Source organism: Lutra lutra, chromosome X, assembly GCF_902655055.1.
Source record: "Lutra lutra chromosome X, mLutLut1.2, whole genome shotgun sequence".
In the NCBI taxonomy this organism is placed as follows: Eukaryota; Metazoa; Chordata; class Mammalia; order Carnivora; family Mustelidae; genus Lutra; species Lutra lutra.
In genome coordinates, this window is record NC_062296.1 from 79,610,344 (window position 1) to 79,636,504 (window position 26,161).

At 43.9% G+C, this 26,161-nt stretch overlaps 1 protein-coding gene across 1 annotated transcript in view; it reads right to left on the bottom strand.

Annotated features, from left to right (window-relative positions):
- PDK3 (pyruvate dehydrogenase kinase 3) overlaps nt 1-26,161 on the bottom strand; it is a 75,397-nt gene that overhangs the window by 37,423 nt on the left and 11,813 nt on the right. Inside the window, exons 2-3 of the mRNA XM_047715307.1 lie at nt 7,921-8,062; nt 3,196-3,267 (exon numbers count right to left, since the gene is read on the bottom strand). Coding sequence (XP_047571263.1) covers nt 3,196-3,267; nt 7,921-8,062 — 214 coding nt within the window. The remainder of the gene's footprint in view (nt 1-3,195; nt 3,268-7,920; nt 8,063-26,161) is intronic.

A 26,161-nucleotide genomic window follows, 5' to 3' on the forward strand; every position in this document is an offset into this window, starting at 1 on the left:
CTTGGGGTAAGGAAGGCTGTTCTAAGCTTAATACTACAGGTAGAAGCCTGAAGAAACCAACAAAAGGACTATGCAGAATTTGGGCAATTCTATAGGGATACAGGTTATAAAGTCAGAAAAAACAAAGTGGGGACGCCTGGGTGGCTCAGTTGGTTGGACGACTGCCTTCAGCTCAGGTCATGATCCCGGAGTCCCGGGATCGAGTCCCGCATCGGGCTCCCGGCTCCATGGGGAGTCTGCTTCTCCCTCTGACCTTCTCCTCGCTCATGCTCTCTCTCACTGTCTCTCTCTCAAATAAATAAATAAAATCTTAAAAAAAAAAAAACAAAGTGGAAACTGGGAAAAAGACGTTTGCCAGAGCTACTATCTTTTATAAAGGAAAAGATGAGCACCCTAACAGAAAATGAGGCAAGGGATTTGGCATGAATAGGAAATTTACCAGAGAGGCAATGCAAATACCAATAACTTAACCTTCAAAAATAGTAACAGAAAAGTAAAACAACGCAGTACCATTCTCCACTCATCACACTGGCAAAGAAAAAAGCAGTGTCCTCTAGAGTGTGGAAGCATGACTGATCCATTTCTAGGGGCAATTTAGCAACATGTATCAAAAGACCACAGAGTCTCATTCCACTCCCAGGAATTGATCCTAAGAAAATAACAAGACGGAGCTATTCTTAAGAGCCCTGTTTAGAGTAGCAAGAAAAATACAAACCATTCTACAACTCAATGACAGGAGGTCAAATCACATGACTTACCTGTAGATGGACCATTTGGAAACCATTAGTAATGGTATAGAGATCTATAATGTCCACAGTTATTTTTGTAAAACATATTGTGTACAAAAAAATATGGATGCCTAGGAAAAAGTATGGAATGGAAGGAAAATGTTAACAGTAGTTGTCCCCTGGTAATGGAAATTTGGAGTGACTTTCTTTTCATTTATCTGAACAGTCTTAATATTTCTCGGTGATGACAATCTCCTGGAACACATACACACACATAAAGACAGCAGAATTGAATAAATCAACTCCAAAACTGGAAGGTCATAATTATTCACGAGAAATTTGATAATGGACAATCTGTCCTCTATATAATGTTCTTTCTAATGTACTTATAAATCCACTATCACTAAAATGAAAGATTTCATTATAGTAGAGAAGCACCTCAACTTATCAGAAGCAAGGAGACTTGCCTCAAGGGCTCAATTCTCAGAAAGCTTCCCCAGTTTTCTGGGGTCTTCTTAATTTTATCATCAAGAGAAACAAGCCTGTTCTCTAAGCTGCTTTCTCACTTAAATGATCTCCCTGCCCAGGACTCCTGTACAGCCTCTCCCGGACTGGAAAAAGCTACTACTACGAGTACGGCGATTAGCTCACCTTCCTTTCCTTCCTTCGCCAGGGGCAGTGGGCTTCTGAAACCCCAGCTATACTATACCAACTAGCTGTGTGAACCTGGGCAAGTCACCAAAACTCACTGAGGGGGAGCAATTATCATTATGATCTCATATGCACTGGATCCAGCACTTGGCAGTTTCCAAAGTGGGCTCCTGTCCATAAATTGCATCTGACCAATAACCTGTTCCAGAAACTGAGACGGGATTCTGGGAAACATACAGTAGCAATTTAATATTATTTACTTCCACAAAACTATACCCTAAAATTTGAAGCTAGAGACATCAGTCCTAATTTCTAGGATGTCAGTAAAACAAACTGTTACTAGCTAATGACTTTTGAGAAAACAAAGCTTCCGGATTCAAGTCCTTTAATTTCGATATGCTAAGTGAGAGCAATGGCCTATAGCAAGGAGAACACTGCATCTGGGGCTCTACTGCAATGCCTCCCTTTCACAAGTAACAAATCCATTTCCGAAACACCTAGCAAAGACGACAGGTGTATACAACCTTATATTTTACAACTAAGCTGGAGCGAGCTACTCGAGGCTCACACAGTCAGTTCTGGCAGGTGGTACACTGTGTAGAACGATGCCCGAAGGAAACGGAACAAGGATTTACAGATCCCCTCTGCTACCAATGAATGTTACAACTTTAGACAAGTCATTCCCCCTTCTTTGATCTCAGTTTCCTTATCTGTGACCGGAAAGGGTTGGGTTGAATGCCTCGAGTTTTACGATTGCTTTTGTAACACAGTGTTTCTTTGTTCTTTTTCTGGAATGTCTGTGTGTAAGGCGTTTGGTGTAACAATTACGTGGACCAGGCTTCTCTGTAGAAAGAAAATTCTTCAGCACAACAGGCCTGCCATGGGCAGTCCCTCGTGTGTATGAGAAATGGGAGGAGAGTAATGTGAAGGGGATACTTAATTTCTCTTGGGGTTAAAAAAAAGCACACACACACACACATATACTCGGAGCTAGGGTGAGTGTTTTCCAGTTAAACGAAGATGGAAAAACAGCACCATTTTCCATCAGCATGAGAAGTTAGCAGTCTTCGTGCCGAACAGCAGCAGAGAACTCAGGTTGTTCTATTAAAAGCACACTCTTGTATGCTGCTCCAAAACAAAAGCATTACAGGTTTTCTGAGCTCAACTGTTACACTGCCTTGAAAAGTTTTTAAAAATTGAACAAAAAGGGACGCCTGGGTGGCTCAGTTGGTTAAGCAGCTGCCTTCGGCTCAGGTCATGATCCCAGCGTCCTGGGATCGAGTCCCGCGTCGGGCTCCTTGCTCAGCAGGGAGCCTGCTTCTCCCTCTGCCTCTGCCTGCCATTCTGTCTGTCTGTGCTCGCTCTCTCTCCCTCTCTCTCTGACAAATAAATAAAATCTTAAAAAAAAAAAATTGAACAAAAAATCGTAAAGGACTAAGTAGATAAATCAGGTCTATCCAGAGGCCACTGCATTCTTAAAACGACCACTAGGTGGTACACTCACCGCAATATTTACCGCGAGTGGCTAGCACCAGTTCCCCAGGAGGGAAAATATAAATACCTAGATCATGAAACATCATTTGAAGGGTCATTATTCCTTTTGTGCTATGTTAAATTACCTCAAATTATTTAGAAATGTGATACTGAGTTGTTACCCATTAACAAACGTAATGCTTTCATCCAAATTACACTTCTTGGTTCTTAATGACATGAGTTCCATTACACTTCTTGGTTCTTAATGACATGAGTTCCATTTACCAACACATTTTTTAGCCCGGATGTTTCTACTGTCAGGTAAGTTTGGTACCATACTTACTTATCCAAGACCTGTGGATCTTCAGGGCTCTTATTCTCATATTCCAAAAGTTCCAGAAAGCTCTGCATATACCTAAAAAAGAGGAGTTACTCTGTTAATTGCCTACCCAGCTTCCATTCCTCCTTTCCTTCTTCCTAAGAGTAGCCTAAAACTTCACTCAGGTATTCACCTAACCCCCCCCCCCCCCCGTGAACCCCCCCCCCGCACTGTAGCCCAAGGGCTGCAGGGGAAGCAGACGCCATGCAAAGCTCCTGGGTGGCCTGACTTTTCTCCGGGTAATGGTTATTTTTCTTGTCACTGACTACTAACTAGCCCAACAGTAGAGGCCTAGGCCTGGCATTGCATTGCATTGCATCCCCCTGAACAAAGAGACTGGCTCAGGAATGGGCACACCGCCCCAATTCAAGCCAGTAAAATAAGAGGGAAGCCTCAGTGGGGGTCTTTGGAAGAGAAAGAAATTAACTTGCTCTGTTTCTTGCACAGTGGGCTACGTGGACTTTGTAAACCCTGGAAATGTTGCGGCCATTCTACCGCCGGGAGCAAACACAGCCTGAAAATAAAGCCGACACCATGGAAAGCAGGGTCTCCGTAATCTCATGAATCTCTAAATCGAACCAACACGAAAAGTTCATCCTATGGCAACACGAGCCAATGTATGGTTTCGTTGGATTGTCTGCTACTCACGAACATATTCTAGCCCATACACCAAATCCACAGTTGGATTAGCCAAGACGAGCATATGAATTGTAAGGAACACGTGTGTGACACTAACATGCATGCTAAGAACTCAGAAACTAGAAATAAACGTTCCTTCTCAAAGTTAAACTAATCTTATCAACACTGCAAAGGAGGAGAAGGAATGCCTCTCAGGTCCTCAGAAACCGCTTCTAGATTAAAAATAGCTACGTATCAATCAGAGCCTGTATAGGAAATAATGCGTCCAAAATAACTCTCTGGCGAACACAGAAAAATGGGATCGAGAGAGGCACACTACTGACGCAGCTCCATGCAGGTAGAACCTGCCGGGTCTGGAGGGGACTCAGAGATACCCGTTACTCAGGGGTGCGTCATCTCTGCTTTGGATCTGAACATGCCCGGAAAGAATTAGTCCTTAACAGAATTATTTCTAACAATTAATTATGACTAATCCTACTAGCCAGGCTTTGGAGGGAAGATGAGGGTACTCCAGTAACAAAAAATGACTGTGAAGCATATAAATGCATAAGCAGGAATGATGTTTTAGTCGTCAGCCTCACTTGGGCTTTGTAACGATGCATGACAATAAAGTATGTTCATCTCTGGGTATACTGTTTAAAAGCCTCCGGGCAAATCAGGCTATGGATTGGGCACTGCTGAAATCATCAGGTCAGACCTCCCACAGAGGGCAAAGTCAGCCGGAGGCAACAAGGCCCTCTATCCTGTCACACACCAGCAGAATGCTGGGAAGGTGACCCCTCCTTTCCAAAAGGGGTAGTTCACTTAAAGACCTAAGTCATGAGTGGAGAGGAGCCAAGGACGCTGCCCAGCTTCCCAGCCTGAAAGTCCAGTGAACAAGGAGAACATACTCTAGCTGAGGTGGGCTTCACGGCCTGTTATGAGTAAGAGTCACTTTTTAAGATTTTATTTATTTATTTGACAGAGAGAAATCACAAGTAGGTGGGGGGGGGGGAGGCAGGCTCCCTGCTGAGCAGAGAGCCCAATGCGCGACTCGATCCCAGGACCCCGAGATCATGACCTGAGCTGAAGGCAGAGGCTTTAACCCACTGAGCCACCCAGGCGGGGCCCCCTAAGAGTCACTTTTAAGAGGAAAAGGAAATGACAGCTAAGTATAATGTGTGACCCTAACTGGACTCCTACATTGCGGAGGCAGGGATTGCTGGGGAAAAAAAAAGAGCACTACTGGGGTGCCTGGGTGGCTCAGCAGGTTAAGCATCTGCCTTTGGCTCAGGTCACGATCCCAGGGTCCTGGGATCAAGCCCCACGGTCCTGGGATCAAGCCCCACATCCAGCTCCCCACTCAGCAAGGGAGTCTGCCTCTCCCTCTCCCCACCGCCCTACCTCGTGCTCTCTCTCAAATAAATAAATAAAATCTCCTTAAAAAAAAAAAAAAGAGCACTGGGGCACCTGGGTGGCTCAGTGGGTTAAAGCCTCTGCCTTCAGCTCAGATCATGATCTCAGGGTCCTGGGATTGAGCCCTGCATTGGTCTCTCTGCTCAGCGAGGAGCCTGCTTCCCCTTCTCTCTCTGCCTTCCTCTCTGCCTACTTGTGATCTCTGTCAAATAAATAAAATCTTTTTAAAAAAGAGCACTATTACGGGGCGCCTGGGTGGCTCAGTGGGTTAAGCCGCTGCCTTCGGCTCAGGTCGTGATCTCAGGGTCCTGGGATCGAGTCCCGCGTCGGGCTCTCTGCTCAGCAGGGAGCCTGCTTCCCTCTCTCTCTCTCTCTGCCTGCCTCTCTGTCTACTTGTGATCTCTCTCTGTCAAATAAATAAATAAAAAATCTTTAAAAAAAAAAAAAAAGAGCACTATTAGGACAGTTAATGAAATGAGAAAAAGTTCTCCCACATTAGAAAATCTTACTGGATAAATGTTAAATTTCCAAATTTGATAATCATACTGTATTTTTCTAAGAGCTGTTCTAAGGAGATACATACCAAAGTCGTTAGGGGTACAGGGGCATGTCCACCATTAACCCAAATGGTTTAGGAAAAAAAATGTGTATCATATATGTATGTGAGTACCACATGTTTGATATACCCTAAGCATACACACACACCCAGAGAGAGAGAATATGAATGAGAACAACAGGACAAATGTTAGCTGAATGTTAACAGGTAGTGAATTTGAGTGAAGGCATATGGCAATTCTCACTACTAGTCTCGCACATCTTTCTGTTATATAGGAAATTATTTCAAAATTGAATTTAAAAAAAAAAGGAAGAAGTGACAGGCATATGTTTAAGTAGGCTACGGACGAGAAATGTGAGACAAAAAAGAGCTGACCCCATCATCTGAGTCTATGTTTTGCCAGCAAATTCACTTCGAAGCTTCAAAGTAACTTTTACGTAAACAACAGACGTAGGACTGTCAGTCACTGCCACCAGGTCAGCTAGTCAACCTTCAATCCCCACCACAATGACCCCGATAGTGAGTATACACTTTCTGCTGGAAAATTTCTGATGATGCTCTTGAAGCAATAAAGAAATCTCACGTAAACAAGCACTTGCTGTTCCTGCTGGACCAAAGTATGCATGGGGGTGGACAGCAAGGGATGGTGACAGCGGAGTACCGAAGTCCCAACCCCTCCACCCGGGAGGTGGGCAGCCACTCTCTGACCTCCCTCACCTGAACCCCGGGGCCCCTAAGCCTGCCACAGGGAGGAGTTGCGGCTTATCTGGGACTGGGACTGGGTGCCTGATCACCCAGGCCAGCCCATCTACTGTTTCTCAGACAATTCATGCTTCGCCCTAAGCACGGATTCAATTACTATTACTGAGGAATAACTGTTGAATGTCCATTCCCTTTGGACAGCCCAGCTGCCATTAACCCTTTAAAAAGCCAACTAATTAAAGCTCCATTCTCCTTCAATCTGTCCACTTTGTTCCCTTCCCCTAAAATGTTCTCCCTGTTCCACTCCATCCATACGGCCAGGGACAGCGCAAAGCCCAAAGCCGCGGGGGCCCTTTCTCCCCGCTCCGCTGCATGCCCACAGCACTTCCTCTCTGCACTGGCTCGGGGGTGCTGTTTGCATCTGGCCTCTCAAACTCCTCCAGCTTTCTCCACCGTGACTTCTGCTTGCTTCTATAATACACAGGAGACAAGCAAGTGTTTCTTGAGTATGCACTCACCGACCTCACCCTACTTACCTAGGGGGTAGTCTGGTCACAAATTCGACTTCCTCAATTAAATAACACACGCTTGCACCATCAGAGCTGTACCTGATCGAACTTTATGTCATTCTCTGTTGAGATTTTTTTTTAAATTTTTCATTAAGGCAAATGAAGCACATTAGGCACTGGTATTTTTACAATTGGAGGTTCCCCTTTAAATGACATAATTTTCTCTAACAGAAATACGGCTGCCAAGAAACTCCTTCAACAGGAAAACAGAAGGAGCAAGGCTGACACTCGATCAAAAGTAGCAACATCCAACCATAAGTGACTCTTAATCTCACAAAACAAACTGAGGTTTGATGGGGGGAGGGGGGTTGGGAGAGGGGGGGTGGGATTATGGACATTGGGGAGGGTATGTGTTATGGTGAGTGCTGTGAAGTGTGTAAACCTGGCGATTCACAGACCTGTACCCCTGGGGATAAAAATATATGTTTATAAAAAATAAAATTTAAAAAAAAAAAAAAAGTAGCAACATCCCCTTATCCAACGGACTGCAGACCGGTTTGCGTGGGGCACTGTGTTCCTATTCCTTTACATTTTTCTCTACTTTCTAATTTTTGTTTCAGTGAGCAATTACATTTATAACCAGAAAAATAAATAAAATCTGCAAAGTCAAGAAAGCTGTCTCACACAGTTTAGAAGTCTTTTCATTAAGACAATTTGAAATTGTCAGTTTAAAAAAAAAACAAACTTTCAATTGCTTGGAAAATTGCAGCTATCCCAAATGACTCATCCCCACACATGCGGTTCACGTACTTTTAGGGAAAACGGGCTCCATGCCAGGTGCTCAGAGCATTATGGGAAGACCCATGTAAAGCCACATTATTTACTTACCAACTCTGAACCATCCCCACCGAAGGGCGGTTAAGCAAGTTATCCGGCAGAAGATTAACTTCTCTCATCGTGTTGGCCAGTCTTACGGGAAGCTCCTTCCGTAGAAACATATATGAAGTTTTCTCACAAGCATTATCTCTCCCTATTAAGAGACAATAAATGTTCCATGATTTTATAATCTAACAGATGTAATAATAAAGTGCTCTCATGATAGCATGGTTACTGGTTAGGAGGGAAAAAAAAAAGGAACAATCCTGCAGTCTCTAAATTTTTATCCTCTGAAATTGCAAGTTTAAGAAAATAATTTAATTAGAATAGAAAAAAGAACATTTTTTTTTCTAAGAGGCAACCTTGAAAGCAGTTTGGTTTTTCTTTTTCTTAACACAAATATATTTCTAGTGTTGCCGGTGGTGATATAAAAATGACCTGGAATATAATCTGAATTTGTTTTCAAATAAACACTGTGGGAAAACTGCCAAGTACAAAAAGTAGGAGAACATGCAAATCCACTCCTGTTCACAGGGGTTTCCAGAAGGCAACAGACCCATTCATTCCACATATATTCACCTCCTGTGCATCAACTGTTTCCTAAGGCGTTCTTCAAATGTGTTTCTCCAGGAATCAGAGCTTTGTCACTCTGGGAAGCAGCCACTGACCTGCTCTGATTGATGTGCCAGAGAAACCCATTCACAGGTGCACTCAGAAGCCGAGTGATCTACTCTGACATGTCCAAAAAGGTAAGACCCAGCGTTGACCATAAAGACAGAGGTCATGGAGTTGACTGGTTGCCCTGAGCTGGTTGTGTCTAAAACTTCTGTAAGTAGGACAGAGGGAGAGAAAAGGGACATAGCCACCCGAAGGAGGAAACCCGAGCCCCTTCCCCAGCTGCTTTGACCAGAGTAGCATGACCTTAGAGTCCTGCTGTAAACCTGATGATGGCTGGGGGATGGGGGACATGAGAGAAAAGACATGGGTTTTGGGGACAGAAATGTGCTTCAGCCCCAACTCCTCCAATTAAGAAGGTAAGAAACCTTTGGTAAGCTTCTTAACTGCTCTAAATTGCAGCTGCCTTAACCTAAAAAAAAGGGGATGAAATTTCAGTTTTTGTAAAAACTAAGTGGGATAACGTATGCGGAGCCTGGCACGAAGCAGGCAGCCAATAAACATCCATGGGCCCACCCCAACTCCCTCAGACGCCACAGGCCTTCCCTGATGCTCTGTGCTGCCAGGAAGCTGTTTGGAGATGGGCAACCTTGGGGCCAGGCCCCGAGACAAACAAGCAAGGCTCAGGGAATACTTTCTCCTCCAAACTCTCCTTAGTCTTCCAAATGTGATATAGGCCGCAAACCAGGGATCCAGAAGTAAATCTAATTTGCCAACACTTGCAGCCAAGTTCTGGTTTATTCCTTTCCTCTCCCCCACTGAATAAGACTAGAAATAAAAGAACCCACTCATGAAAGTCATCTGCAGAACCTTTCTTTCCCCCACTGACTCCTGATCCCTCCGTTTAAAAAAAAAAAAAAAAGGCTAGAGGGGCGCCTGGGTGGCTCAGTGGGTTAACCATCTGCCTTTGGGTCAGGTCATGATCTTAGGGTCCTGGGATCGAGCCCCACTTCAGGCTCTCTGCTCAGCAGGGAGCCTGCTTCCCCCTCTGTCTGCCTGCTGCTCTGCCTACTTGTGATATCTCTCTGTCAAATAGATAAATAAAATCCTAAAAAAAAAAAAAAGCTAGAATAAAAGATCAGTCTTCAACAATCTAGCCGTTACTTCCCTCATTCTAGATGAATATACTTAAGGCCTTCAGGGAGTCTTTAACTCATCAAAGATTCTGTTCTCCACTTTTCCCCTGAGTGAGGAGGAAGGGGTATGATATCCCAGCAATGACCTTCCATCATCTATTCTGAACACATTTATTTGGCTTCAGATGATTAACATTTAAAAGGACTCTGGCTACTTTGCTTTAGATAATATGTATTATTCCTAAAACGTTCTGTATGATTCCCAGAGACGTATCATCTTAAATGCACTAAAAGTGCTGACACTTTTTTTTTTTTAAGATTTTATTTATTTATTTGAGAGAGACAGTGAGAGAGAGCATGAGCGAGGAGAAGGTCAGAGGGAGAAGCAGACTCCCCATGGAGCTGGGAGCCCGATGCGGGACTCAATCCCGGGACTCCGGGATCATGACCTGAGCCGAAGGCAGTCGTCCAACCAACTGAGCCACCCAGGCGGCCCAAAAGTGCTGACACTTAAACCACAGTGAGTCGTAGCACAAAACGAAGGACCTGTTATTATCTAAAGTAAAATGTACATCTAACTGTTCACATACCGGGACAAATGCTTCGCATCCTGGTTAAATAGAAAGGGCCCCTTGCTTTCCAAACATAGAAGTGTCACCATTCTCCTTGCAGGAGAAGGAAGTGAGGGAATGCGGGAAGAAAGGAAGGGGCCCGTGGGGGCTGGACTGGAACCACGAGTAGCAGTACGAACTCAGGAGTTGAAAAAAACTGAGTTTTTTGGACATTAAAGTTTACACATTTCAACTGCCATATCCACAGGGTAGTAGGAGCGGCAAACTGGAAGCCTAGTGTCGGGGGGAAAGAGAGGACGGGAAGAAGTAGGAGCTGGCTGGCAGGTGGCACGGGGCCATCAGGGCATGTCCATGGTGGAAACGCACGGGGTTCGAGGGTTTCAGAATGTCAAGGTTTTCTGACTTTCAGAAGGTAAAAGGAGTATGTACATCTACTGTCTATTACACAGACATGACAGAGCCGTGGTGAAATCTGGGAACATTTACAGCGAGCAGAAAAGAGACCATGGGTTGAAGTAAGTTCGGGTCGTGTTTTGCCACCAAAGGTATGAAAAAAAACGACTGCAAGTTTTAGAGCTTCGTGAACTTCAGAATTCGGATAAAAGACAGGAGACCTCCGGACCAATATTATTAGGCCAAGATCACGTGCCAGAGTTAGACTTGGGTTTAGAATCCGGACTTGAACCTCCCAAGCGTCATGGACACAGCAAGTGTCCTTATACTTGTAAGCCGCGGTGTAACCCTCTGCAGGACCGGTGCCTACCTCGCAGAGGTGTGGTAAGGCTTAGAAAGCGCTTCAGAGTTAACACTGACAACTTCTTAAAATTTAGAAGAGGGAGCTCATTAAAGAGGCAGCACTAATGATCTCAAACGATGATAAAGCAGAACAGCCAGAGGCCGTGGGGCACCAGATCCAAGAACCTGAAGCTTGCTGGGCCCCAGAGCTCTGGTACATTCTGGTCGAGTGCGGTTGCCTCTGCTCCTTTGAGGATTCCACATAATTAAAAAGGGATTAAAAAGGATTAAAGTATGTTGTGTCCCTATCATCCACTTTTATTTATTTTTAAAATAAAAGGCCTTGATGCATACATTGGTCACAACTGCACTAACTAGAAAATTCAATGACTAGGGATGGTCTAAGCTCACCAAATACCAGGAGGCATTGATGCTGGCCGTCTCGGATTATCCGCTTGTTAGGAACGAGCTGACAAAGAACCTTGTTTTGTCTCTGGATCCCTCATGGCACCGATGAGAGTACCCGACCTATGGTAATTTCTCAGTGATTTACTGGGAAGATAGAGAACACTTCCAGAAGTTTTTTAAAAAAAAGAGTATCTGAAAAATCTCAGGTTTTGCCTCCTACATTCTCACTTAGCTTTAGAGCTGAATTTGTTGTACTCAGATACCTTAATTACACCTCAGTTTAAACAAGGGGGTAAGCCTTTTTGAGTTAATTAGTGAACCTAAAAATAAATATGAAAGATCCAAGTTTTTTTTAAACCTTTCTGTGGTTTTCATGGAAATTGAAAGTATTTTATCCTATGTACTAATGCTGGATACTCAGTTTAAATCAAGGGGTTCCAACAATCTTCTTTGGGATTTTGTTTACTCAACTTTAAAAAAAAAAAGCCTTTTGGTTTTAATTGAACGTCCTCTAAAAGGCTTCAGGTTTTATAAGTCTTCTGGCAGACTGAGTATTTTCCATTGATTCTTTCCAGTTATTCACCTTCATTTTTTCCCCACTTACTTGGCTTCTCTACATTCCTTAATTTTAATTTTCTATTTTTATTCTGCATTTCTCTGTATGCTTCACCTTATTCAGTTTTACCAGTTACATTTTTCCCCAGCATCAGTTCAGAGGATGGTGAAGGAGGGGGTGAAGGGCAGGGAACATTTTGACTTGGTGAATGCAAAGAAGTCACTGGTTTAACGACATTCGTTCATATTTCTTTAGGTTTTCATGCTCATGTGATGACCCTTCAATTCTCTTCTGTTCTCTGTTCTTCTTTTCTTTTTTTTTTTTTTTTTAAGATGTATTTATTTATCTCAGTGGGGGCAGAGCGAGAGGTACTGAAACTCTGAAGCCGACTCCATGCCCAGCACAGAGTCAGACACAAGGCTCGATTCTAGAACCCTGGGATCATGACCTGAGCCGAAACCAAGAGTCAGACACTCAACTGACTGTGCCACCCAGGCGCCCCATTCTGTCCTCGGTTTCTCATACTTTGCCCTTTCACTGAGAAGCTGGAGACAATTACTACATTTGCAAAAGGTATGATCTGCTTTGTGTAGAGAAGTTCCAAATGACTTTCCATTCACCCAGACATAGGATGAGTAGACAGAGAAACACAAACGACTTTCAAGCAAGTGCAGGGAGCCGTCTCAGTGACAGTTATGGTCAGAAAGGAACGTCTGACCAGCCTTCTGAGAGCAAGAGTTCAGACTTACTCTATATACCTGGTTTCCCTAGTGGCCTGTATGTCTGGTAAATTTTTAATCCTCTTTCTGATTCCTTTACAGGATGCAGAATATTTCTGCAGTTGATCAAATGACCTGATAATATATCTTAAAATTAAAGCAGAGGGTTGAGTACATGCCCCCCAAAATGGAGAGTCCCCTGTCTGAATTACTCGAGGACTCTTTCTGTCCACGTTTTTCAGTTTTAACACTTGGTGGAGGATGGTTTGGAAGAGGCAGTAAGGGAACCAGGGAGTGAAAAAGGAGAGCAAGGAAAGAAAAAAAACTTACAGCAAGACCTCAAAGACCAACAGAATGATCAGCTCATTCTAGTTATGCTGGGTTTTTTTCCCTAAATACTGACAACTAAATATTTGCATCTGCAATGTATTTTTACTATTAACCATGCTAAAACGGGTAAACTATAAGTGAGAAAATACTTTAGGGACAACTCTGACTTTTCTCCAGTTACATCTTTTATAAGATTGCGATCTTTTGAAAACACTGAATTTTAGGATCCTAGGTAATTAATTTTTGGACTTACCAGGGCTAAGCAAAGATTAATTGAATTGTCTTTCAAAAGAAGAGCTTTGCATACTTTAAAAATGTTTACTCTGTGTCTAGAAATACTACCTCACTGCTTGAGAAGTTTCAGTTTTCCTTTATTAGGAAAAACTTATTCCTGAATATAAATAGAGATCAACAGAGGTAACTTGGGGTTCTACCAAACTTGAGGCTGCCTCCACTCTAGGCCAGACTGTTTTGGTTATTATTTCTAATGGTGAGCCAGAAACTTCAGAACCAAAGAGCCAAAGACCGCAGATTTCACACACACTTCATCCCCTATCAAATTCAATACCCCAACAACATCCAGGCATCACACTACTTCTTTCAGTCCAATGTCTATTTTGCTAACATAACCGACACTGTGGGTTAGAAATTCAGACAGGACACAGGAGGGATGGCTTGTCTGGGACCTCACCTGGAAAACACTAAGGCTAGGCCTGGAGTGGGGGTGGGCAGTGACTAGACAGTCCGGAACTGGAAGCTTCAGAAGGCTTCTCATTCACAAGCCTGAACCTCGGGCCAGTTACCTGCCACCCAGGCTCGCTTACCAGAGCACTAACTTGCGGCCTCTCCATAAGCTTCCACACAGCATGGCCGCCTTGGGTTAGCCGGACTCTTGCCTGGGTTCGGTAAACAAGGTGACTCTGCATGGCGTTTTACGACTTGGGCTCAGTAAGTCACACAGCTAGTCACAAGAGCCTGTCCAGACTCCAGGGGAAAGACTCCCCCTCCTCTTGAGCAAGGGCTGGCAAGGGCACATGATAGAAAAGCATCATCGTGGCCAACTTTACAAAGTGCAACCTGCCCTAAAATGTTCGGGAGGAGGTGGAGATGATTTATTTCTTGAGTTACATTTTAAAGCACTCTTTCATCGCCTGAACTTGTTTCTTCTGGGGTCATTTATTTATCTTACTCTCTCTTCCTCACCGTGGGTTTCCCTCAGACATCTGGTGGTCTACACTTGGTTCAGTAATGCTTCAGTGAAGCAGCCTTCAAAGACCAACTAAGTGAGGACCCCAAATATCTGGTTACTTAGGACTTTTTGGTGGGGTCCCAACACCACAGCAGGATCCCTAATCCTCCTTGAGTAGTTCACTTAGTGTCAGTAGAGAAGAGCCTCCTTTTGCCCTTTACTTGACCTACAGATAACAGCCTGCCTACTCATGTTCCTATGGCCAGGGTGCAGGGTAACCCTACGGTTTGCAGACTTCTGGGGCATTCTGTGGTTTTCAGCCAGCCAGCCGTACCTGTCACCCCCACCTCTATCTGTGGGACCCTCCTGGGCTCTGCTGCATCTAGCTCAGCAGTCTGCTCGGCCACAGTACCTTTGGAGTATGTTCTAGACCTGAGCTATCCAATACTGAAGGCAAGAGCCATGAGGGGAGATTTGAATATTCAGATATCAATGAGAAATTCCCCAAGTGTGGTAAGCGTATCATGGTGATAAGCAGTCATCAGCAGAATACTCTCACACTTAGGATATGCATACTTACTATCTAGGTGTCGTGGTGACACCTACAGCTTACTCTCCAGTGGTTCAGCCAGAAAAGTGCGTGTAGAGAAAGGGGGAGGAAAGGAGACAGGAAGAGGGATGGATGGGGAGGGGAGAGATAAAAAAGCAAATATGGCAAAGTAACTGCTGGATTTAGGTGCCAGACGTGGGTGTTGACTTTCTTATTCTTACAACTTTTCCTAAGGTCTAAAATTTTTTCAAATAAAGATATGGGAGGGACACTGTAAACAACCTAAATCTCACGACCCTGAGATCATGACCGAAGCCAAAAGGAAGAGTCAGACGCTCAATGGACTGAGTCACCCAGGGGCCCCTTAAAAGTAGTCTTTAAAGGGGGAGGAGTCAAGATGGCGGAGAAGTAGCAGGCTGAGACTACTTCGGGTAGCGGAAGATCAGCTAAATAGCTTATCTAAAGATTGCAAACACCTACAAATCCACGGGAGATTGAAGAGAAGAAGAACAGCAATTCTAGAAACAGAAAATCAACCACTATCTGAAAGGTAGGACTGGCGGAAAAGTGAATCCAAAGCGACGGGAAGATAGACCGCGGGGGGAGGGGCCGGCTCCTGGCGAGCGGCGGAGCAACGGAGCAAAATCAGGACTTTTAAAAGTCTGTTCCGCTGAGGGACATCGCTCCAGAGGCTTAACTGGGGTGAAGCCCAGGCAGGGTCAGCGCGGCCTCAGGTCCCACAGGGTCGCAGAAGGATCGGGGGTGTCTGAGTGTCGCAGAGCTTACCGGTATTAGACCGGGGAAGCCGGCTACAGAGACAGAGCCGAGGAGTGACTCTCAGCTCGGGGTTGCCTTGAACCAGTCACAGGCTCGGTCAGCTCGGAGCGCGGCCGGAGGCCAGGGTGACGGGAGTCATTGGGCGCTGTTCTCTGAGGGCGCACTGTGGAGTGGGGCCCCGGGCTCTCGCCTCCTCCGGGCTGGAGACCGGGAGGCCGCCATCTTCATTCCCGTCCTCTGGAACTCTACGGAAAGCGCTCAGGGAACAAAAGCTCCCGAAAGCAAACCCAGCGAACCCAAGCGGATTACTCAGCGCAGCCCCGGGTAAGGGCGGTGCAACTCCGCCTGGGGCAAAGATGCTTGAGAATCACTACAACAGGCCCCTCCCCCAGAAGATCAACGGGAAACCCAGCCAGGACCAAGTTCACCTACCAAGGAGTGCACAGTTTCAATACCAAGGAGAGCGGCGGAATTCCAGAGGAGAAGAAAGCAAAGCACGGAACTCATGGCTTTCTCCCCATGATTTTTTAGCCTTGCAGTTAATTTTTTTTTTTCTTTTTCAATTTTTTTTTCTTTTTCTCTTCTTCTGCTAAATTTTTTTAACTTTTACCGTTTTCTTTTTTAACGTTTTTTAAATAGTTTATCTAATATATATATATATTTTTCCTCTTTTTATATTTTTTCTTTATCGGCTTTCTTTTTTTTAATAGTTTCTTTTTTTTTTTTTCTTTCTGAACCCCTTTTTATCCCCTTTCTCCCCCCTCACGATTTGGGAACTCTTCTGATTTGGCTAAAGCATATTTTCCTGGGGTTGTTGCCACCCTTTTAGTATTTTACTTGCTCCTTCATAAACTCTTATCTGGACAAAATGACAAGGCGGAAAAATTCACAACAAAAAAAAGAACAAGAGGCAGTACCAAAGGCTAGGGACCTAATCAATACAGACATTGGTAATATGTCAGATATAGAGTTCAGAATGACGATTCTCAAGGTTCTAGCCGGGCTTGAAAAAGGCATGGAAGATATTAAAGCAACCCTCTCGGGAGATATAAAAGCCCTTTCTGGAGAAATAAAAGAACTAAAATCTAACCAAGTTGAAATCAAAAAAGCTATTAATGAGGTGCAATCAAAAATGGAGGCTCTCACTGCTAGGATAAATGAGGCAGAAGAAAGAATTAGCGATATAGAAGACCAAATGACAGAGAATAAAGAAGCTGAGCAAAAGAGGGACAAACAGCTACTGGACCACGAGGGGAGAATTCGAGAGATAAGTGACACCATAAGACGAAACAACATTAGAATAATTGGGATTCCAGAAGAAGAGGAAACAGAGAGGGGAGCAGAAGGTATATTGGAGAGAATTATTGGAGAGAATTTCCCCAATAAGGCAAAGAGAACAAGCATCAAAATTCAGGAGGTTCAGAGAACCCCCCTCAAAATCAATAAGAATAGGTCCACACCCCGTCACCTAATAGTAAAATTTACAAGTCTTAGTGACAAAGAAAAGATCCTGAAAGCAGCCCGGGAAAAGAAGTCTGTAACGTACAATGGTAAAAATATTAGATTGGCAGTAGACTTATCCACAGAGACCTGGCAGGCCAGAAAGAGCTGGCATGATATATTCAGAGCACTAAATGAGAAAAACATGCAGCCAAGAATACTATATCCAGCTAGGCTATCATTGAAAATAGAAGGAGAGATTAAAAGCTTCCAGGACAAACAAAAACTGAAAGAGTTTGCAAACACCAAACCAGCTCTACAGGAAATATTGAAAGGGGTCCTCTAAGCAAAGAGAGACCCTCAAAGTAGTAGATCAGAAAGAAACAGAGACAATATACAATAACAGTCACCTTACAGGCAATACAATGGCACTAAATTCATTTCTCTCAATACTTACCCTGAATGTTAATGGGCTAAATGCCCCAATCAAAAGACACAGGGTATCAGAATGGATAAAAAAACAAAACCCATCTATATGTTGCCTACAAGAAACTCATCTTATACCCGAAGACACCTCCAGGTTTAAAGTGAGGGGGTGGAAAAGAATTTACCATGCTAATGGACATCAGAAGAAAGCAGGAGTGGCAATCCTTATATCAGATCAATTAGATTTTAAGCCAAATACTATAATAAGAGATGAGGAAGGACACTATATCATACTCAAAGGAACTGTCCAACAAGAAGATCTAACAATTTTAAATATCTATGCCCCTAACGTGGGAGCAGCCAACTATATAAACCAATTAATAACGAAATCAAAGAAACACATCGACAAGAATACAATAATAGTAGGGGATTTTAACACTCCCCTCACTGAAATGGACAGATCATCCAAGCAAAAGATCAACAAGGAAATCAAGGCCTTAAATGACACACTGGACCAGATGGACATCACAGATATATTCAGAACATTTCATCCCAAAGCAACAGAATACACATTCTTCTCTAGTGCACATGGAACATTCTCCAGAATAGATCACATTCTTGGTCCTAAATCAAGTCTCAACCGGTATCAAAAGATTGGGATCGTTCCCTGCATATTTTCAGACCACAATGCTCTAAAGCTAGAACTCAATAACAAAAGGAAATTTGGAAAGAACCCAAATACATGGAGACTAAACAGCATCCTTTTAAAGAATGAATGGGTCAACCAGGAAATTAAAGAAGAATTGAAAAAATTTATGGAAACAAATGATAATGAAAACACAACGGTTCAGAATCTGTGGGACACAACAAAGGCAGTCCTGAGAGGAAAATATATAGCGGTACAAGCCTTTCTCAAGAAACAAGAAAGGTCTCAGGTACACAACCTAACCCTACACCTAAAGGAGCTGGAGAAAGAACAAGAAAGAAACCCTAAACCCAGCAGGAGAAGAGAAATCATAAAGATTAGAGCAGAAATCAATGAAATAGAAACCAAAAAAACAATAGAACAAATCAACGAAACTAGGAGCTGGTTCTTTGAAAGAATTAATAAGATTGATAAACCCCTGGCCAGACTTATCAAAAAGAAAAGAGAAAGGACCCAAATAAATAAAATCATGAATGAAAGAGGAGAGATCACAACGAACACCAAAGAAATACAGACAATTATAAGAACATACTATGAGCAACTCTACGCCAACAAATTTGACAATCTAGAAGAAATGGATGCATTCCTAGAGACATATAAACTACCACAACTGAACCAGGAAGAAATAGAAAGCCTGAACAGACCCATAACCAGTAAGGAGATTGAAACAGTCATCAAAAATCTCCAAACAAACAAAAGCCCAGGGCCAGACGGCTTCCCGGGGGAATTCTACCAAACATTTAAAGAAGAACTAATTCCTATTCTCCTGAAACTGTTCCGAAAAATAGAAATAGAAGGAAAACTTCCAAACTCATTTTATGAGGCCAGCATCACCTTGATCCCAAAACCAGACAAGGATCCCAACAAAAAAGAGAACTACAGACCAATATCCTTGATGAACACAGATGCAAAAATTCTCGCCAAAATACTAGCCAATAGGATTCAACAGTACATTAAAAGGATTATTCACCACGACCAAGTGGGATTTATTCCAGGGCTGCAAGGCTGGTTCAACATCTGCAAATCAATCAATGTGATACAACACATTAATAAAAGAAAGAACAAGAACCATATGATACTCTCCCTAGATGCTGAAAAAGCATTTGACAAAGTACAGCATCCCTTCCTGATCAAAACTCTTCAAAGTGTAGGGATAGACGGCACATACCTCAATATTATCAAAGCCATCTATGAAAAACCCACCGCAAATATCATTCTCAATGGAGGAAAAACTGAAAGCTTTTCCGCTAAGGTCAGGAACACGGCAGGGATGTCCGTTATCACCACTGCTATTCAACATAGTACTAGAAGTCCTAGCCTCAGCAATCAGACAACAAAAGGAAATTAAAGGCATCCAAATCGGCAAAGAAGAAGTCAAACTATCACTCTTTGCAGATGATATGATACTATATGTGGAAAACCCAAAAGACTCCACTCCAAAACTGCTAGAACTTGTACAGGAATTCAGTAAAGTGTCAGGATATAAAATCAATGCACAGAAATCAGTTGCATTTCTCTACACCAACAACAAGACAGAAGAAAGAGAAATTAAGGAGTCCATCCCATTTACAATTGCACCCAAAACTATAAGATACCTAGGAATAAACCTAACCAAAGAGACTAAGAATCTATACTCAGAAAACTATAAAGTACTCAAGAAAGAAACTGAGGAAGACACAAAGAAATGGAAAAATGTTCCATGCTCCTGGATTGGAAGAATAAATATTGTGAAAATGTCTATGCTACCTAAAGCAATCTACACATTTAATGCAATTCCTATCAAAGTACCATCCATTTTTTTCAAAGAAATGGAACAAATAATCCTAAAATTTATATGGAACCAGAAAAGACCTCGAATAGCCAAAGGAATATTGAAAAAGAAAGCCAAAGTTGGTGGCATCACAATTCCGGACTTCAAGCTCTATTACAAAGCTGTCATCATCAAGACAGCATGGTACTGGCACAAAAACAGACACATAGATCAATGGAACAGAATAGAGAGCCCAGAAATGGACCCTCAACTCTATGGTCAACTCATCTTCGACAAAGCAGGAAAGAATGTCCAATGGAAAAAAGACAGCCTCTTCAATAAATGGTGTTGGGAAAATTGGACAGCCACATGCAGAAAAATGAAATTGGATCATTTCCTTACACCACACACGAAAACAGACTCAAAATGGATGAAGGATCTCAATGTGAGAAAGGAATCCATCAAAATCCTCGAGGAGAACACAGGCAGCAACCTCTTCAACCTCAGCCGCAGCAACATCTTCCTAGGAACATCACCAAGGGCAAGGGAAGCAAGGGCAAAAATGAACTTTTGGGATTTTATCAAGATCAAAAGCTTTTGCACAGCAAAGGAAACAGTTAATAAAACCAAAAGACAACTGACAGAATGGGAGAAGATATTTGCAAATGACATATCAGATAAAGGGCTAGTGTCCAAAATCTATAAAGAACTTAGCAAACTCAACACCCAAAGAACAAATAATCCAATCAAGAAATGGGCAGAGGACATGAACAGACATTTCTGCAAAGAAGACATCCAGATGGCCAACAGACACATGAAAAAGTGCTCCATATCACTCGGCATCAGGGAAATACAAATCAAAACCACCATGAGATATCACCTCACACCAGTCAGAATGGCTAAAATTAACAAGTCAGGAAATGACAGATGCTGGCGAGGATGCGGAGAAAGGGGAACCCTCCTACACTGTTGGTGGGAATGCAAGCTGGTGCAACCACTCTGGAAAACAGCATGGAGGTTCCTCAAAATGTTGAAAATAGAACTACCCTATGACCCTGCAATTGCACTGCTGGGTATTTACCCTAAAGATACAAACGTAGTGATCCGAAGGGGCACGTGCACCCGAATGTTTATAGCAGCAATGTCTACAATAGCCAAACTATGGAAAGAACCTAGATGTCCATCTACAGACGAATGGATAAAGAAGATGTGGTATATATACACAATGGAATACTATGCAGCCATCAAAAGAAATGAAATCTTGCCATTTGCGACGACGTGGATGGAACTAGAGGGTATCATGCTTAGCGAAATAAGTCAATCGGAGAAAGACAACTATCATATGATCTCCCTGATATGAGGGAGAGGAGATGCGGCATGGGGGGTTGAGGGGGTAGGAGAAGAGTAAATGAAACAAGATGGGATTGGGAGGGAGACAAACCATAAGTGACTCTTAATCTCACAAAACAAACTGAGGGTTGATGGGGGGAGGGGGTTGGGAGAGGGGGGTGGGGTTATGGATATCGGGGAGGGTATGTGCTATGGTGAGTGCTGTGAAGTGTGTAAACCTGGCGATTCGCAGACCTGTACCCCTGGGGATAAAAATATATGTTTATAAAACTGTAAAAAAAAAAAAAAAAGAAAAGAAAAAAGAAAGGATGAATCCCCAAGTTTTGTAGCAACATGGACGGGACTGGAAGAGATTATGCTGAGTGAAATAAGTCAAGCAGAGAGAGTCAATTGTCATATGGTTTCACTTATTTGTGGAGCATAACAAATAGCATGGAGGACAAGGGGAGATGGAGAGGAGAAGGGAGTTGAGGGAAATTGGAAGGGGAGGTGAACCATGAGAGACTATGGACTCTGAAAAACGATCTGAGAATTTTGAAGGGGTGGGGGGTGGGAGGTTGGGGGCACCAGGTGGTGGGTATTGTAGAGGGCACGGATTGCATGGAGCACTGGGTGTGGTGCAAAAATAATGAATACTGTTATGCTGAAAAAATAAAAAAATAAAAAAATATAAAAAATATAAAAAATAAAAAATAAATAGTCTTTAAAAAAAAAAGGTCTTCCAATAACTAGAGCCATTTGATTTTTCTACAAAGAATATCAAAATCTCACACAGAATGTGCTACCATATGTAGTGGAGGTGGGAAGCTCATGGTCATGTAATGAATTCTGCTGTTCTTTTCTTTTTAAGGATTTTATTTATTCATTCAACAGAACAAGAGAGGGCGCCTGGCTGGCTCAGTCGGTTAAGCGTCTGCCTTCAGCTCAGGTCATGATCCCGCGGCTCCTGAGATCGAGCGGCGCATCAGGCTCCCTGCTCAGCGGATAGTCTGTTTCTCCCTCTTCCTCTATTGCTCCCTGTCTGGACTCTCTCTCAGTCAAATAAATAAATAAAATCTTACAAAAAAAGAAGAACAACAAGAGAGAGCAAGCACGCAGGCACAAGAGCACAAACGGGGCGGGGAAGGGGGTGGTAGAGAGGGAGAAGCAGGATCCCGGGGACATCAGGCTCCATCCCAGGACCCTGAGATCATGACCTAAGCTGAAGGCAGATGCTTCTTAGCTGACTGAACCACACAGGTGCCCCGATTTTTGTTGTTCTTGTAGGAAAAAGGGATAAAGGGTGATCATGATGGGGTTCTTAATTAAGACAAGTGAGGGTTACTGGACCCTCCCCGTGGGGCCTCTACCTCTCTGTACTGAGGGAAAGTGAGTGAGTAACACCCACTGGTGCCCTGATCTTCTTTCTTTAGAATCCCATTTACTCTTTGAAGGTAGGTATGTGTCCATGAAGAGATTAGTGAGAAACCTGCCCTTCTGCATGCCAGGTGTGAACAGATTTCACTGTGAGGCCACAGTCTGTGTCCTCTGCCTGGGCAACCCCTCTGCCTTGCCCCCCACCCACTGAGTTCTATGTCCTGTGGGTCCCAGAATGCCTCAGACACTGCAGAGTTTACTAGCACAATATGCAACACACCGTAGGTATTTAATACATATTTCCTGATTAGAACTGAAAATCAAAATACTAAGTTTCCATATAAACTTACTGTAGCAAATACAATTCAGGGATGCAAGGTCATATTGCTAGTAATGGTAAATTCCTCTTATAGATAGCCGGCTCTGTTCTGTATGTTTGGTCAAAGGTATCAAATCCTTCAAGTTAAGGGAGGAGGAGCCAAAGGTAGGAAGGAAGGTGGTAACGAAGTGGTAGTAACTGTCAGTATAGTCTGTCAGGCCAGAGAGTCGGGGCGGGGGGCGGAGGGGAGGCGTGGATGTGTTCAGAACTGATTATCACAAACACAGCTTCGACTTGCTAGAGTGTGTAACAACTGTAGCCAAAGCCAGCACAGAGACTCCTATCAGCCCAATTCCAGAAGGGGCTTTAGGATCTAGTCCTAACAGTGGACTGGTAAGTTACAGGATGCCTTGTTGTCTCGGAAGCAGGAACATTTAAGTAAAGGTCACCGTGTACTCATTTTTGAGGTGAACCAAAGCAAAATGTTAAGCTGACCGTTACAGCGAATGAAGAGGATCCGACCGAAGCCAGGAGCGCTCAAAAGCACTAATGAACTGAAAGCGCTACATTTCTTGGAAAATGATCAGTCTTTAGAGCTGGGACCTTCAGCCAACAAACTTTAAGGTAATTAACGTTCAAGGTTAAGAGCTCCCTATGCAGCTTTTATTCTTAGCAGGAAGCTGACTTCATCCAGGAAATGCTGTGTCACTGGCTTCCCATAATAAAAGCAGAGCCAACATCTACCAAGCACTGACCATGTGCCACACACTGTGCTACACGTTCTCCATCTCACCGGGACGGCAAGCCTGGGATTAGACACTATCGCTTCTATTCTGTAGCTAAAGACACTGCAATGTAGTGGGATTGAGGGATTTGCCCGCACGTGCTCTTGGGGGGGGGGGGCGCACCAGAAATTAAGATTGGAGTACAAGTCCACACAGACTGCTGCTCGTATTCCCAGAGATGATAAGCAGGTGAACAAGGTGGGGTGGCCCTCAGAATAAGAACCGTTTCAGTGCAAGTAAATGAAGCAGGTAACAGCCTGAGAGTTTGGTAAGACTAGAGGAGCGGTAGAGTACGCGACTTCCAGATCATCTAGCAGAACAAATTTAGAGAAAACCTTCGCATTACTAAGAGACTATGCTCGCTGGAAAGAAGTACACTGGGGTAGTGGCATATTATGTTAAACGAAATGGTATACTTTGTTGAACTGAAAAAAGCACAGGCTTAAAAGCTCCATCCCCTTGAGGGGCACCTGGGTGGCCCAGTCAGTTCTGCACCTGACTCTTGATTTCAGCTCAGGTTGTGATCTCAGGGTTGTGAGATCGAGCCCCATGTCCAGCCCCATGCTAGGTGTGGAGTCTGCTAGAGATTTCTCTTTCTCCCTGTCCCTCTTCCCCTACGGCTCCCCCTCCCTTTCTAAAGAAAAAGAAAGAAAGAAAAACTCCATCTACTTGAATCTTAAGTGTGGTCTTGCCCCTAACTTTGCTTAGGCAGGATATTTAAATCATCTAAGCTTCGGCATCTCCATCCAGGAAATGCAAGTATCTACTGCACCTGGATGTGGGGAGAATTACAGCCACATCTGCCTGCTGTTGTGCTTGGCAGGGAATGGTACACAAATGTAAGTTCCCTTTGCCTCCTAGAGAGAATAATTTCTGGGTTACCCTGGAAAAGGTAGCAAAGGTGTCAAGTCAACAACCAGCCAATGATTCAGATAGGCTCTTCCCTACCTGGGACTTTGACTTTGCCACATACAAAATTGGGGAGGTTGGAGAGATGATCTCTAAACTCAAGCTCCCATTGGGTGAACCTGAGAGGGTTAGATTTTGGTTTGTATCTCTATATAGTTATTTATCCTACACCAACCTTGCCTAATAATGTCAATTCTGGAACAAGTCTGGAGAGAGCACTGCTACAAGTAGGCAGCCAAGGGAAGGAGCCAAATATCAAGAAAAATAGTACACACTTTTCTCTGTGTTCTTCTAATTGTGTTCTCCACCCAAAAAGCCTCCAAGGGCACTTTGGATGCAGGACAAGAGGGTAAACGTCACACATTCCCAGAAACCACCCCTATTACACAAACCTTCGAGGGAGAGGGAGAGACAGCAGGAAAGCATGCCACAAAGCCACAGGGTTCATAAATTTTGGCTAGCACATATAAATCTATGTATTTCCCCCTGCTTCTCATTTACCCATAAGTTTCCCAAAGGTAGTGACTATGCCTTGACAATTTCCCAAAGCTTCTCAATTTCCACTTCATCCCAAATCCAGCTGTACAAGTAATGCTGATGGACTCCTAAACTATTTAAGGGTCAACCTTCAGCATCTCACACATGCCCTTCCCTGGTTCACAGCCCTTAGGCCCTTAGGCTTAAGGCAGAGTCTACTGGACCTAATGCAGTCGTTCTTTTTTTTTTTTTTTTTAAGATTTTATTTATTTAATTGACACACAGAGATCACAAGCAGGCAGAGAGGCAGGCAAAGAGAGGAGGAAGCAGGCTCCCCGCCGAGCAGAGAGCCCGATGCGGGGCTCGATCCCAGGACCCTGGGATCATGACCTGAGCCGAAGGCAGAGGCCCAACCCACTGAGCCACTCAGGCGCCCCTAATGCAGTCGTTCTTAACACATGACAATCACCTGGGTACCTCCAGCGTACCAACACTGCAGCCCCTGCCTCCAGAGAATGATTTAATGGGCCTCAATGGGGGCAGGTGTCACTAGTTTTAGGCCTGCGTATGTGCATGAGTGTGCATGGTATGTGCACGGTGAGTGTGCACGCACGTGCACATACGCGCACGCATACACACACCCACCCCACCACCACCAAATGCCGCTCTAGATTATTCTCACCAGCAGCAGGACTAAAGACCACTGACTAATGTGATTCACAAAAACTCCAACCAGCGAAAACAAATCAAAAACCTCCTTTAGGCGGGGCCCCCGGGTGGCTCAGTGGGTTAAAGCCTCTGCCTTCAGCTCTGGTCATGATCTCAGGGTCCTGAGATGGAGCCCCACATCAGGCTCTCGGCTCAGCGGGGAGCCTGCTTCCCCCCTCTCTCTGCCTGCCTCTCTGCCTACTTGTGATCTCTCTGTCAAATAAATAAATTTTTTTTTTTTTAATTTGACAGAGAGATCACAAGCAGGCAGAGAGGCAGGCAGAGAGAGAGAGAGAGGGAAGCAGGCTTCTTGCTGAGCAGAGAGCCCGATGCGGGGCTCGATCCCAGGACTCCGAGATCATGACCCGAGCCGAAGGCAGCGGCTTAACCCACTGAGCCACCCAGGCGCCCCTCAAATAAATAAATCTTAAAAAAAAAAA